Source organism: Falco naumanni, chromosome 9 (assembly GCF_017639655.2).
Source record: "Falco naumanni isolate bFalNau1 chromosome 9, bFalNau1.pat, whole genome shotgun sequence".
NCBI classification, from domain to species: domain Eukaryota; kingdom Metazoa; phylum Chordata; class Aves; order Falconiformes; family Falconidae; genus Falco; species Falco naumanni.
Genome location: NC_054062.1, coordinates 40880258 through 40894245, shown reverse-complemented (window position 1 = coordinate 40894245; position 13988 = coordinate 40880258). Strand labels below are relative to the sequence as shown.

Genomic DNA, 13988 nt, shown 5'->3' with positions numbered 1-13988 from the left:
AATGCTATCACCATCCTTTCTGACAAGTGACATCTATTTAAAAGCATAGGAACCCCTTGCTGAAAGTCTCCCCAAGGTCCCTGTCTTCTGAGGATCAGGGAGCTCACCTGCTCAAGTCTGGTTATAGCTACTTGTTTCTCCAGGTCTTGATTCTTTCTCTCCTTCACAAGATCATAGTATACTTTTCCTGTGCAGAAAATCACTCGCTTGACCTCATGTGGTGCATGAGCTGCCAGCCCATTCTCAGGGATCACACGTTGGAAAGTGGTACCTAGATTAGAGCAAAAATTAGAAAAGTGCCCTCAGTGGAACTGACACTGTAATAAAGCAGCCCAAGAAACAGCAGCTTGCAATGGTCATGGGGTTCTGCTGCCTCCCTATTCCTATTTTCAGACTGGTAATTCTGCTAAAGTGACTTTCAGCAGTTTAGTTTCAAGAAGTTAAAAGACTGTCAATAATCCACTCTTCCACACTTAATAGAGAGAAACATATTAACAGTGGATTCTTCTTTAGCTTTGTGTTGTGCATTACACCTTTAATTTTAGATTCATTAGATAGCTCACCTTTGCTTCCAGGGTTCTTTTTTAGAGAATCACCTGGAATATTATTTCTTCTTTCCAAGATGACTTCAACCATGTAACATTAATACAGGTTTAGAAAATTTTATAACATTCTTACATAAAAGCATAGCACATATTCATAATGCAACTAAATCTGGCAACTGCAGAACTATTTACACAAGCACACACATTACTGCCATATATTTATGCAATTTAAAGCTCTGTTTGAGAGCTAAAATGGCATTAGCTAAAGGAAGAATTAGTGTAGTACTGAGCCATATGTGTAAGTGATAAGATACAAATTCAGACACAAATCCTCACTGCTAGGTATCTTTTCCCCTGTGATATCATCTCCCAGGAGAACAATTTGCTTGGGATACGTGAAACTGGAAGAGGGACTTGATGGTCTAAAAGATCCTTTTCTTTGCTCTTTTAGATGATTGATTAGAACTACTCCCATATTAACCAACTGCAAGGTAGCAGACAGCACATGACCTCCCAGTCTGAATCAGCACACCCACTTACCAGGAGAATAAGCTCCTGTTTGAATCATTTATCTTTGGGGGGGTGAAAAGCAGCAGCACAAACATGAAAAAGGAACTGATTTATGTCAGAATTAGCCTGTCTCCCTGAACAGAAGAATTTATCATTAAAAAAGACTGAATCTGCACTTCACTGGGTCAGCTGGAGTCAGTCTTCCTCTCCTTCTCAGCTTTCCATTAAAAACAGAGCAAAAAGCATTAGCTAAGAGTCAGCAATACTTTACTACTTGCTGTCCTCTTCAACAGGAAAATGAAAGTACGTCAGAATAACAAAATAATGTTAATTAGGAGCTTGGCCACTACTAAGGGTTAGCCTGAAGTAGAGAGGGCTCCCAAGACAAAGAGACAAATCACAATCCCTACAGAATTTCTAATCTGACTCACTCTACAAAGCTTTTAATCAGTAATCAAAACCAGCAAATGCTTTTGCTTGAGAAGCAAACTGTAATCTCCTACAAAAAGGAGACAATGCAATATTTAAGCATGTTTATATACTGGAACTTGCTTTTAAAAAAAAAGAGCACTTACTCTTTTCTGACAGCAGTCAGGACACCCACTAGAACTGGAGCCAGGCCATCACACCTGTGCACACTCTCGCTCTGAACAATCGCTTTATCACTACATTTCACTGCATTTCCTCACACCACTCAAACACATTTTAACCAGTGCGTGGCAAGACAAATGACTCCAGTTTTCGGTGTTACCTCTGCAGTCGCCACACGTCTCTTGGTGCTGATGGCATGCCAGCAACAGCTAGGGCGGTAGCCTACAGCTCTGAACCAACTGAGCTCACTTTAGATCACTAGTGTGACATGGTGGCCCCAGAACTTGGTATTGCAAGAAGAAACAGCCCCCTCATTCTTCCAAATGGGCACAGTATGATTACACCCTGCCCCTCACATCTGGGGGCAGGGGGGTGAGCAGGACAAAGAACAACTCAATATTTTTATGAAGCGAGAAAGAGGGACCCATTATATTTTTTATATATTATTATTACGTATGTGTATAATTCATGTTTAATATTTTTATTTACTATAAATAACACACACATAATTTATATTTATTTATTTTTATTATTAGACATATTTATTATTATTTCCCTTCCAACAGCCTACTGAGGGGAACATCCCTGCAGAGAGGGGAATGTACTTTCCACTGCCTTTAAGATTAATGGTTGGTTACATGATAAGCCTGTTACAATTAAGAATGCACACTTGAAAGCAGATTTTTCAGCAAAAGTCCATGCTAGATCTCACAACAGCTCCACAGAGATTATGGCAAAGGAAAAGGCAAAAAAAATTTCCAGAGCAGATTCTCTTCACATCTGAGATGTGACTGTATAGATAATTATTTGTCCATAATGCTTTGAGATGACCTACCAGACACCATTTCATCAAAACTGGATTTAGCTTCTGGATGCCTCAGCAGTGACTTAGGTGTCAAAATAATCAGCTGTAAGACAGAAATTTTTCCAACACTCATGAGCTGTTTTATCTACAGTATTATTACATGCAACTTTTGTAACACTGTTCATGCAAAACACACAAGCCTTATATGCCACACATCAAATTAATGTGAATAGCAAACCCAGTAAATTCTTTTTTCCTGTTGTGAAAGCCTAGGAAGCTTCAAAAATTATTCAAAGATTTGGGTAGTCTACTCCCTTTAAAGGTTCTCAAAAATGATTGCTTATGCCTCTTTTTGAGAACAAATTCAAATCACAGGCTATGAACCAGTAGAACATCCAACAGATGTATCTTAGGTTTTTGAAGTTCCAGCAATTAGACATACAGATTACAGTTATGCAACCTGTTAGCTACGTAATGTCTTGACAAGCTCATCTGAAGGTCTACACAGCCAGGACGAAGTAAAGCTGAAAATCAAGTTTTAGAATCATAGTAAGTCAGAGCTGAGTTTCACCTCATCAAATCAGCGACTTCAACCTGTGTTCAGTTAAGGTTTTTCATCAATTCTTGTTCTACTCAGTCTTATGTCATATGCAAAGACCCCTCTTTGTGTGAGAGTTAATATACTTCGAATAACCAAGTCCATTACAGGAACTTTACCGGTTTTCTGAATGGCAGCAAGATCTGTCTTCTGAGGACGTGGAAGTAATTGGCTGGAGTTGAGCAATTCACCACAATCCAGTTGCATTCATACAGCTGGGAAACTTCAAACTGTTCACTGAACTCCTGAGAGAGACATTAAAGGCATTAAAAAAAAGTCTAAAAAAGAGCAGGAAAAAAAGGCTTGAAAGCTGTCCTTCTATTTCTGACTCTCAGCAACTTCCTTCCTCAAAAAACTTAATTAGCAGATCTCTGCTGAGATTATATTATTAGCTAGGGAAGCATCCCTACAAATCACTCTCCTCTTTTTCTACTTCTTCTTAAAAATGTATGCAAATAAATGCAAAAAGCTTCCATTGATTTCAGCAAGCTGGGAAGTTCAGGAAGGAAGGGTGGGGGGACTAGGACTTCACTAGGTGGAAGTACAAAATAGGACCCCTTTGAAAGATTCTTAAAACAGTAATTAATTATTTTAGTAGATATTTAACTCTTTCTCTCCCATTTTTTTGGTGGGTGTCCTGTCCCCTTATAATACTTTAACACATAAAATCATGTTTCATAATTACGTATTTTACAAACATGGGAGGGGTTATCTATATCTATGTACATATATATTAGGTAAGCACATATATAGGTGTATAGGTACAATAATCTCATTATAGATTGGTATGGCATCTACTACAATTTCCTGGTCCACTGAATTGGACTCCTACCTTCTACGACAAAATTTATAACTTGCTTATTATGTACAATTGGCAGTGCTTAAATGTAGTCAGTCAAACTGGTCTTTAGTTTGCCAGTAGACTAACAAAAATCACTTTTAGATGAGGAGGAACATGGCTCTGGAACCATCACTGCCCCACAGGCAACAAACTCAGGGCCAAAACTGAAACGCCCATTTTATTTTGCCTTTTTTTTTGTTTTTGTTTTTTTTTTTTTTTAAATTGGTGGGCTTTTCAACTGATGTATAGCATCATTTCTTAGGAAATCTGCAGTGGGGAAGTGTATGCCCAGTATCCTGTAGAGGTATATACTTTATCTGTAAAAATGAATGTCCAACGCATGAAGGTCTTAGCTGAATCAAATTTAGAAGTTGCTTATTTTCGTGCTCCCAGCAGTACAATGTAGCTCCACTGCAAAAAGCCAGGAGTAGTCTCACTTGGCCTCCTTTCAAAATTAGCTAGAGACACCTATTTGCAGTACACACAGCAATATAAACAAGCAGAATCACTGGCCCTGAGGAACAGCCATAAAAAGATCATGCTGCCAGAGATTAATTGTATATGACCTCAGCTTTGCAATGAAACAGCGCAGACAGCATACTTCCATTACTTTTACCGGGATCAAGTTAATGTTACACCTAGTCCTTGAAGCTAAATCTTAACCTACTATACCTAGCTAAAACCCACTATACCTAGCTAAAAGGATGCTGCTTGCAAAAAAAACCACCTCTGAGATGTGAAGAGCAAAAAAAGGACGTGGCCTTTGACAAATCTACTTACTGGATAAGCATCAGAATCATCATTGCTCATCTGCAGAAACCTCTCAGGCCTGGCTGATGAATGCTCCGGACCCTGGTAAAGGTATCATTTAAAACAACATTAAAAAGCCAGATCAGCAGTTAGACAACACTCTAGGTCGCTCCCTGCATAAGTACCTCCTGTTACCCTGGCAGCTCTGACCAGCCTGCCCACCTTCCCCCCCAGGCAAAGGCATCAATGTCAACAGCAGTGAGACAGGGGACACACTGAAGGACTGGAAATCTTTGTCATCCACAAACCATTTGCACAGGAGAAGATTAAGTTTCACACGGATTTTTATTTTTTTTTTACCACCTTTTTTACTTTTACCAGCTGCAAGTAATTTCTAGCCTTAGTATAGCTGCACGATGAAGACCAGTGAAAGGGCAGCAGGTCCACGTGGGCACAAGAATGACCTTGCTAATGCAGGGCAAAAAGGAGCAGAAAGAATGTCAGGAAGAGAAACACTGCGTTCCTCAGCATACTGCAGTGACTCACACTTCTTTGGGCTAAACCGCACTTGCATGCTGATCAGGAGCAAACGCAAAGTTAACTGCCGACTCTCTCTGCTATATTAGCGACAAAAGGAGACTCAGGATCTCCCTCCTACCATTGTACGTGAGTCAGTACAAGACAAATTAGCCTAGGTGAATGCTTCAGCTAAAATGGATCAAAATACACATACAAACTGTACCTACCAACTAGCCTATAATTAATTCCTGCCCCCTCAGAAGGTATTTCACATTCTGTCAAAGTACTGAGCACTCACATCTGCTATCTCACTACCAGTAGCCAAGGTGGTTTCTTTTACTGCACAAACACTGTTAGATCCATTTTACACTAGCAAAACATGCATGCTGGTCACAGACAGTATCAGGAATGGGGAGTGTAACAGAACCTGTTATCTTCCCTCTCATGTCCTTGTTTATAAAGGATGAAAGAAAGCTGTGAAGAGTATGAGAATGCAGTGTGGGTTTGCATTTATTGGTAATGCTGGCAGCCTTTGCTTGTTCAAATGACAGTTACCATTAGGTAAGACTTTCATTTTGGAGACAGTTGCAAAGAATTTTAACCTGAAAACATAAACTATTACACCTCCCGAATGTCTCCATGCATCCTAAGCTAATGATGTTCACAAAGAACTTTTTTCTTTATATGGCCATCTCTCATCATAACTTCCTCTGTTGAAACCTTAAGAAATGATCTCAAAAATCACTTATTATTTTGACAGCTAGTAGTCCACCTTGATTCAACACATCATCCTCCCTGATTCTAATTGCAGGATTCCAGAGTCCAGAGGAGGGCCACAAAGATGATCAGGGGGCTGGAGCACCTCTTCTGTGAAGACAGGCTGAGGGAGCTGGGGTGGTTCAGCCTGGAGAAGAGAAGGCTCCGGGGAGACCTTAGGGCAGCCTGCCAGTACCTAAAGGGGCCTGCAGGGAAGCTGGGGAGGGACTTTTTGCAAGGGCAGGTAGTGATAGGACAAGGGGGAACGGCTTTAAACTGCAAGGGGGTAGGTTTAGATTAGATATTAGGAAGAAATTCTTCCCAGTGAGGGTGGTGAGGCGCTGGCCCAGGCTGCCCAGAGCAGCTGGGGGTGCCCCATCCCTGGCAGTGCTCAAGGCCAGGCTGGACGGGGCTTTGGGCAGCCTGGGCTGGTGGAGGGTGTCCCTGCCCGTGGCAGGGGGCTTGGAGCCAGGTGATCTTTAAGGTCCCTTCCAACCCAAACCGTTCTGTGATTCACTCTACTCCATGGACTAAGGGAATCCCAAGGAAAAAACACCCCACTGGCAACAAAGGAGTAACACAAACAGCCAAGAATTATGCCTTTCAAAAATTACTCTTTTGAAGTCCGTCTCCACTTTTGAAGTGCCAGATGATCTAGTCATAGATGGTAAGGGCTCGAGAACAAGAAGCAAAGACACGCACACAGTAAGAGTCCAATATCGCAGTACCTCTGCTGTATATAGCTATTTGCCATGAATCAGATCCTACACCAAGTACCTACACATGCACACACACAGTGCTTCGCGAGCACACTGAGCTCAGTACGCTGGAAACAGAGATGTTACCAGCAAATAGTTGGAGAAGAGACATATGAGGCTTCCCTAACACACATGACACTGCCCCAGCAACCACCTCATCCGCAGCCTCAAGGTTCACATCTATCTTTGATTTCTCTGCTGACACCACCAGTCAGATTGCCAGCAAGTGCTGTGTGGGATGGGCTAGGGTTTATTTCTACTGTGACCACCTATCCAGTGAGAGCTATACTGAATCCATTAGCTACTTTCAGATGAGCCCCCAAGGAGCCATTAGGCAGCAGAGTCTTTCAATCTCAGCCAACTTGCCTGTGAATGCATGACCCAGGGGTGAAAGGATCCATATCCCATTACGAATCCTTCCCCAAATCATTCTGTCCCCAGCACTGTACTTATACAGAGAATAACACTCCTGTAATGGAAAGCTCCTCTGGGAAGATAACTGATTTCAGCAGCCTGGTGGGATTCCTAAATATTCCAAAAACACCTGACACTAGTAGCAAAATAAGCATGTTTGAGAAGATCTGGACAAATCTTAGCTGCCAAGTTGCTAAGAGAAAAGGAAGATCAATTTTATTTTAAGTAGCAGAGAACCAGCTCCCTTCAGCTGAGCGTTTCCCTGCAGAGAACCACACCTCCCGCTGAGGGCACATTCAGGCTGTCCCTCAGAATTAATTAAAAAAAAAAAATTAATTTATCAAAACGTTTGTGAACAGCATCACACCCTCTGTTCTTCACACACACCTGAGTATGGAAAGCCATTCATAAGCTATGAATACACCCTGGTATATCGGGACAGGATTATAATTGAAGGGAAATAAACTAAATTTTTTTGTGAGAATGGAAACGATGTCATTTGTAGTGAAAGGGTCTAGAGCATTTATACAGATGGAGAATGACACTGTGGCACATACTATGCTTTTCTTAATAGAAAACTCGAAACGTACACACATCAATTCATAAATGTTAATGCATTTGAAAAGGGGAAAATTAACCTAGCCTGACACGATGTTCATGTAACCTTTACAAATAATTTAAAAGATTTGAAGAACAATTCTACTGCTGATATGAACTTCATATTACATTACATACAGAGCGTGCCCATGCCCTTTCCCTCTAAGACACTGTCTACTTCCTCCTACTAACCACCAAAGAAAAGGGAGTCAACAGCTAGTGGACACATTTTCCTTTTCAGAAAGAGGGAAATTTCTTACTATATCAAAATTATCCAACATCAGTGATTTTTGAAGACCTTTTAAAGTTGCTTCATACCATTTCATTGGAAGAGAATTTAGAGCAGATTTTACACAGACTTACTTCATGCAAAATAAAGCCAAGCAAGCACTTCTAGGCTTTAATGATTTATTTCTTACTGCACACTAAGAATCTGGCTTTCGAGGGAAAGCACTGAAGCAGTCCAACATGCCAAGCAGGGCCTTCCTGCTCCTGGCTTCATATCACCACTGGATCCCCGAGACACTTTTGGCTTTTACAGCCGCAGAGAAAGGCACGGTGGCCAGCATTTCCCCCCAGCACGCCTGCCAGCAGCCCTCACCATTCCCTCCATGCCATGTGGCAAGAGCAGGACGATCCCGTTGTGACGAACCCACTTGGCCTGGCCAGAGCTGATGAACTGGTCTATGATGCACTGTGCCGTGTTGTGGAAGTCGCCAAACTGGGCCTCCCAGCACACCAGAGCATTGGGACTTGCCATAGCGAAGCCAAGTTCAAAACCTGAGAACCAGACAAGTAGGAGAATTAGTAAAGAGATTTGCCGAGAATTCTGTTCATTTCTCACTAAAAAACAATAATAAATTAAAAAAAAACCAAAATGAGAGCATGAACTGGATTTCTGTAGCCCTGTTATAAACCATGCAGTTTACAGTAGTACTGTCTCCATGAGAAGGATTAGCAATTAGCAATTGGAAAAATCCTGACTCCAAACCTTCAAATTTTTCCTCAAACATTTAAATATCAGAGGAATTTTTAAATGAACAACTACAACCCCTCCCTTGGCTCAGACTTTTGTGTGACATTTTCCTGAGAGCTCACTGAGGTAGGTGCCATCTTTTCCTGTGAAAAAAATCCACATTTTTGTGGAAAAAAATGTGGGATAAAAAAGCACATTATTAGTTCAAGAAGCTACTTGTTAATTTTATTATTTGCACAGCCCTGCACAACAGTCTTTTTTTTTTTTTTTTTATGTTCTCATATGCAGGCACTGAACAAAATTATTGGTGACATCAATCTTTAGTCTACAGGCAGGTCCGTAGTCTTTGGATCTTCAGAAAAGCTTGAACAAAATAGGTGCATGGGAGACATATCTGGGATTTGGGCAGATCCTTTCTTCGGCAGGGTCAAGGACCCTTAAGGTCTCTGTCTTGGTGGCAAAGAGGACACCAGAAGTGCTCTTCGCTCTTTGTGGGGAGGACATCACTACTTCAGCTAACGAAAACAGAAAGACATAACCTTCTCCCTCTCTGTGTCAAAGATTTCAGGTGGCTTACACTGGCCAGTAATTGCAGAAATTTCCCTAAACTTGTGCTGCTTGAACTGTAAATTCACCAGCTGCGCATGGAGCAGAAGGGCTGCCCGCTCCCCCTGCTCAGCCACGTCAGGTTAACGCAGCAGGACCAACGGCTGACAGCAGCTCAGGTGTTCTGCACGGGGCTGGCCAGGCAGCTTCTGGTCAGCTCTTAAAACTTGTCAAGGCCCAAACATAACTGCAGGCTCTCACCAGGCTCCATACTTACCTCTTTAAAGGCAGAAACTAACCACTGCTCTCACTGGGAGACCTGCTGCAGTACGAGAAAGCCCCAGCTCTGCAGCAGGACCTGGGGCAGTGATCGGCAGAGCGAAAGGAAACCTAAACTGCAATGTAAGCCAGGTAATTGATTCTTAGGAGCTCCGGAAAGGCAAAAGACAGGAAACGACAAGGGTGTTTGTATGTGCGAGACAGCCTCAGCTGCCTAGCTTTTAAAAGAACACATGCAGAATTTTGTGTCAAGTCAGGACATGAAAACCTAGCTACGCGCAAAGTACCTGTCTCAGTTTAATGACCAGGCTTAAATTTAAGGTATTTTTCTATACCATGTTTCATACTAAACACCTAAAAGTATCTAATAATATAAAAATATATATTTAATTCTTTGCTCATATTTTCCTTTGACACTGATATAGCTGAGCCTGGAGTGCTGAGTGAATATCTGTACTCATACTCTACACCTATGGTTTGGAATGATTAAACCCCAAAAAGTTAAATCTCTCAGTAAAAAACAGTGTTATGCAGCACTGCTCTGGATGTAGAGGCTCTGACAGAGGGAAAACTGGTTCCATACACATAAAGAATAAATATTCGATGGATAAGTACATTTTGTGTTAAAGTTTTTAAGGTCTGCACAGAATATAAAGATTTGCTTTCAAATACAGAACTGCAACACGGATAGACTCTCACTGAAGGTTACCCCAGCAAAGCAACTAACTTTGCTGTTGTAAAATTTTATTTAAAAACCTGTGATAATGAGTTGTAACTCTTTTCTTGAGTAATTGCAAGACTAAAAAACCTCAGTGAGTTAAGAAACTGATCTGGATTTCTTGTCTCTTTCCAGCTTCTTTATTTTAAGATCTGCACATATAACCCAAGTTGCAAAGTCCCATCCTGCTACCATTGACCTGCACTGCACTCAGCTTCATATTTTCACTACGTGCCAGTCACCGTAATTTCCATTTTTGCCTGGTTTCCTTACTGTGGCAAGGCAGCTGCTCAAATTCTGTTCTACAACATAGGCTTCATAGCAAAAATGAGTGCAGCTTCTGGTAAAAAAATATCCGTACTGCTCAATTTGTCCCACTGGCCTGCAGCCTCCCCCTACCTCCGAACAGTCACAAGAGTTGTGTGCTTTTAATTAAGAAATGCACCCAAGACTGGCATTTGGGATGCAGAGAGAAGTCCTTTCGTATCTGAGAGGATGGTACACCGATCCAGATACTATGCATTAGTTTGGGTTTGCAGACATTCTCTGGAGTACAGGACAAAAAAAAAAAAAAAAAAAAATCAATCTGTAAAACCTCATGTTTGTGGGTAACATTTCTTAGAGTGAAAGGTGTCTATGAGCCCAAATACAACCCTAAGTCAGGCACCTAATATGCCTCCTAAATACTGTATATCAGTAAAATCCAATACTGCTTTGTGACCAGCAGCATTTAGTAAACTACAGTAAACTGTTGTGAAGCCATGATAAAACCCAAAGTCACTGGAACTACAGTTTCTGACTCAGATCAAACTCACTATAAAACTCTTCCAATTAGACAAGTTTCAGGAACTTAAAAAACCCTCAGGCTTCCTGGAAAAGACAAACTTAGCACCTTGACATTCTCCACACAAAGAACGCTCCTGCTACGGGGTCACCAGCAAGTGACAGCTGACATCTCTCCCATACTTATCATCTGTGATTTATACCCTGGTGACTAAGGGCTGCAGTCCCTCTAGGAGAGCCTCCCTTTAGGTGAATGAGAACTACTTAAAGAGAACTAGAATACCAAAAACCTGTGTAAGCGATAATAGAAAAATACCTAAAATACCTTTAAGATGGCCTGGCATTCCAGGCATCAAAAAAAAATTAATAATATAGTATGAGATAGAAGAGAACAATATGTGGCACGTACAGCATAGGAGTTACTTTAATGTTATCGGTGCAAAGTAATTGACTTCGCTATGGAGGAAGATTTCAGGATCAAGTCAAACCTATCCAAACCTTCTTTGCCCTTTTTTGGTTTTGTTCAACTTTTACTTTATGTTCTTTAGCAGACAGATACTTAGAGCTCTAAGCTAAGATCGAGGTCTTCATGTGCTGGATACCACAAACACACACAATTAGCTCCTTCCCTGAAAGTTTTACTGTCAAACTTGGGGGAGGGAGGGAGAAAAAGAGTTAAGGACAAGCATTTCCACCTTATAAAATTGAGAACTAATGAATATACAGTTACAGAAAGTTTAAACTAACTTCAAGGAAAACCTCAACACCTCAACAAAACCTAGTGAGACTAGCAACGTATCAGAGAAGTCCCTCTATAACATGAACTACAAGAACACCCTTCCAACACTTGACATGAAGCTTTGACATAGGTCATCTATGCATGAAACTGAAATTGATTTAGCTTAACTCAATGGCTACAGCTAAATGGGGACTACAGGATTTCTTTCTTCTGCTCCAGGAGCAGGCTTTTCTGTCAATGTCAGTATACAAACATTCCCGGAAGGTTAGTGGAGGGACAAGTGCAGGACAAATTAACAGCATGAATAAAAAAGCAACAAAAGCTTCAAGTGAAATTGTTTACTCACAGAGAAAACAGTTCTACACATTGATTTTTATAGCGTATCCTCATAGTCTACTCCCCGGTTATCCCAATCCAGCTTCTCGTTTACCATCTCCATGGCAAGAAATCTTGGAGTCACCTGGCTTCTGGATGGCTGACTGAACAGTCCACCCACAACCCCAGCAGATGCTCACGTTCTCACCTAAAGGCAACTAGTTAAGTCAGAGGCCAAAAGGGGACCAGTAAGTCAGCCAGAGAGCCTTTCACCTGTGAGTCACCATGACAGCGCGTTACCAAAGAGGATGGGCTTTGCTGACCATTCCTTTGGCCCGACTGCCTGAATGGCCCGTCTTTCAGAATGTATTTTAAACCTCTGTCATCCTTATTTGTGTGAATCTATTGTTTTTAATGCAATGCAAACAGTGGAAAAATTTATACGACTCCTTCAATGCATGTTCCCAAAGGTATCTGAAAAATAGATTTCCCTAGACAGGCTTGAATCCCATTCTAATTTTACACAAGCATTAAGAGACCATTTCTACTGATTGGGTGACATGGTTGAGAAAATATGCAATATGTTCAAGACTTATTTGCACATATGCTGCTCTCTGTAAGGATGGGCTAATCTAGCTTTTACAGAAGAACAAACTGAAGTCTTGGCTGCTTGGAGTTAGCCATAATCACACAGTGCTTTTCAAAGAGTATGGAGCTCTGTGCATATTTAAAACTTGCTCAGAGCACACATGTAATTCTGTTTCATATATCAAAATCACCCCTAAAACTCAGACAGAAAAAAAGTGTGTCCATATCTCATTTTGTATCTCGTTGTCCACTTGTCTAATAATCTTCACAAGGTGACAATGTCCCAGGTGAAGCCGCATTGAAAGGTGTGATCCTAACACTGATGCCTTTTGCAAGCTTGCTGACAGCCATAAAAATATCTGGGAAAATATATCCAAATGTAATCTGTACATTCCGATTAATGTTTGAAATCAATTTTGCCAAGACCATTTCATGGAACATATGTCTGTGTTATACCAGAACTCATTTTCCACTAGGCAAATGACAATGAGAGTTCTTAACATCAAAGCTATTCCACCAGCAATTATAGCAATTGTCAGGGAGTCTGTCAAGAGTTACTACTCCTACTTGCATGCAGAGAAAACAGTTTAAAGAACAAGATCTGAACAAAATTTTAAGCTAAACTAAAAAAAGAATAAAATATTGGTGGAAAGACACCTAGATATATGAAAGGTGAACAACCCAGGAGAGGGTGAGGTGCTTCTCCTGAAAGGGACTTGTGGGCCATCAGATGAGTCAATGTCAGGGAAGGTGACCTGAGCTAGAAAGACTCCACAGTTCTAGAGACAGAACATGAACTGCAGGGGAGCAGCTTCCTAACGCAGCCCCTCATGAGTAAAGGGTTAAAAAAACTGCAGCAGAGACCTGGCAAACTTTTGTTTGTGTCTGCAGAGACAAGAGCTGAACATTTCTTCAGAATGCTGTGCAAACATTGTGAGTTTAAAGTTTAACTCTTACACAGCTAGAAACAGAAAGAAACAGAGAACGAGGTTTAAGCTGTGAGGAAATCCAGTGCCAAGACAACTAGACTCCAAGATGTGGCTTTCAAAGAACGACCGGTAAAGAACCCGCACACCCGAAGGGTGGCAGGGCACCAGCTCCCAAACACCCGACAGCTGCTCAGGGCTCAGAGCACACCAGGGCACAGGGGACCAGTGTCTGGTAAACGGCCAAACTGAGGGGTGAAAAGAAATAAAAATACACAGCACTTGACTAAGGTTGCAAAACTAATGTTTTAATTGCTGAAGTTCATTAAGGTCCCTAGATGACAGGCATAGCAGAAATGCTTGTTTCTATTAGTCCAGTTCCTGCTGTGCTCCCTTACTGTTCTTCTGTCACTCTGGCACAGAAAGAGGTGTTG

At 41.3% G+C, this 13988-nt stretch overlaps 1 protein-coding gene across 3 annotated transcripts in view; it reads right to left on the bottom strand.

Annotated features, from left to right (window-relative positions):
• The window catches only part of OGDHL (oxoglutarate dehydrogenase L), a 54014-nt gene that overhangs the window by 1719 nt on the left and 38307 nt on the right, over positions 1 to 13988 (bottom strand). For all 3 annotated transcript variants that reach the window (XM_040607308.1, XM_040607309.1, XM_040607307.1), the window contains exons 17-21: positions 8286 to 8464; positions 4671 to 4742; positions 3169 to 3294; positions 2482 to 2554; positions 108 to 271 (exon numbers count right to left, since the gene is read on the bottom strand). In XM_040607308.1, coding sequence (XP_040463242.1) covers positions 108 to 271; positions 2482 to 2554; positions 3169 to 3294; positions 4671 to 4742; positions 8286 to 8464 — 614 coding nt within the window. The remainder of the gene's footprint in view (positions 1 to 107; positions 272 to 2481; positions 2555 to 3168; positions 3295 to 4670; positions 4743 to 8285; positions 8465 to 13988) is intronic.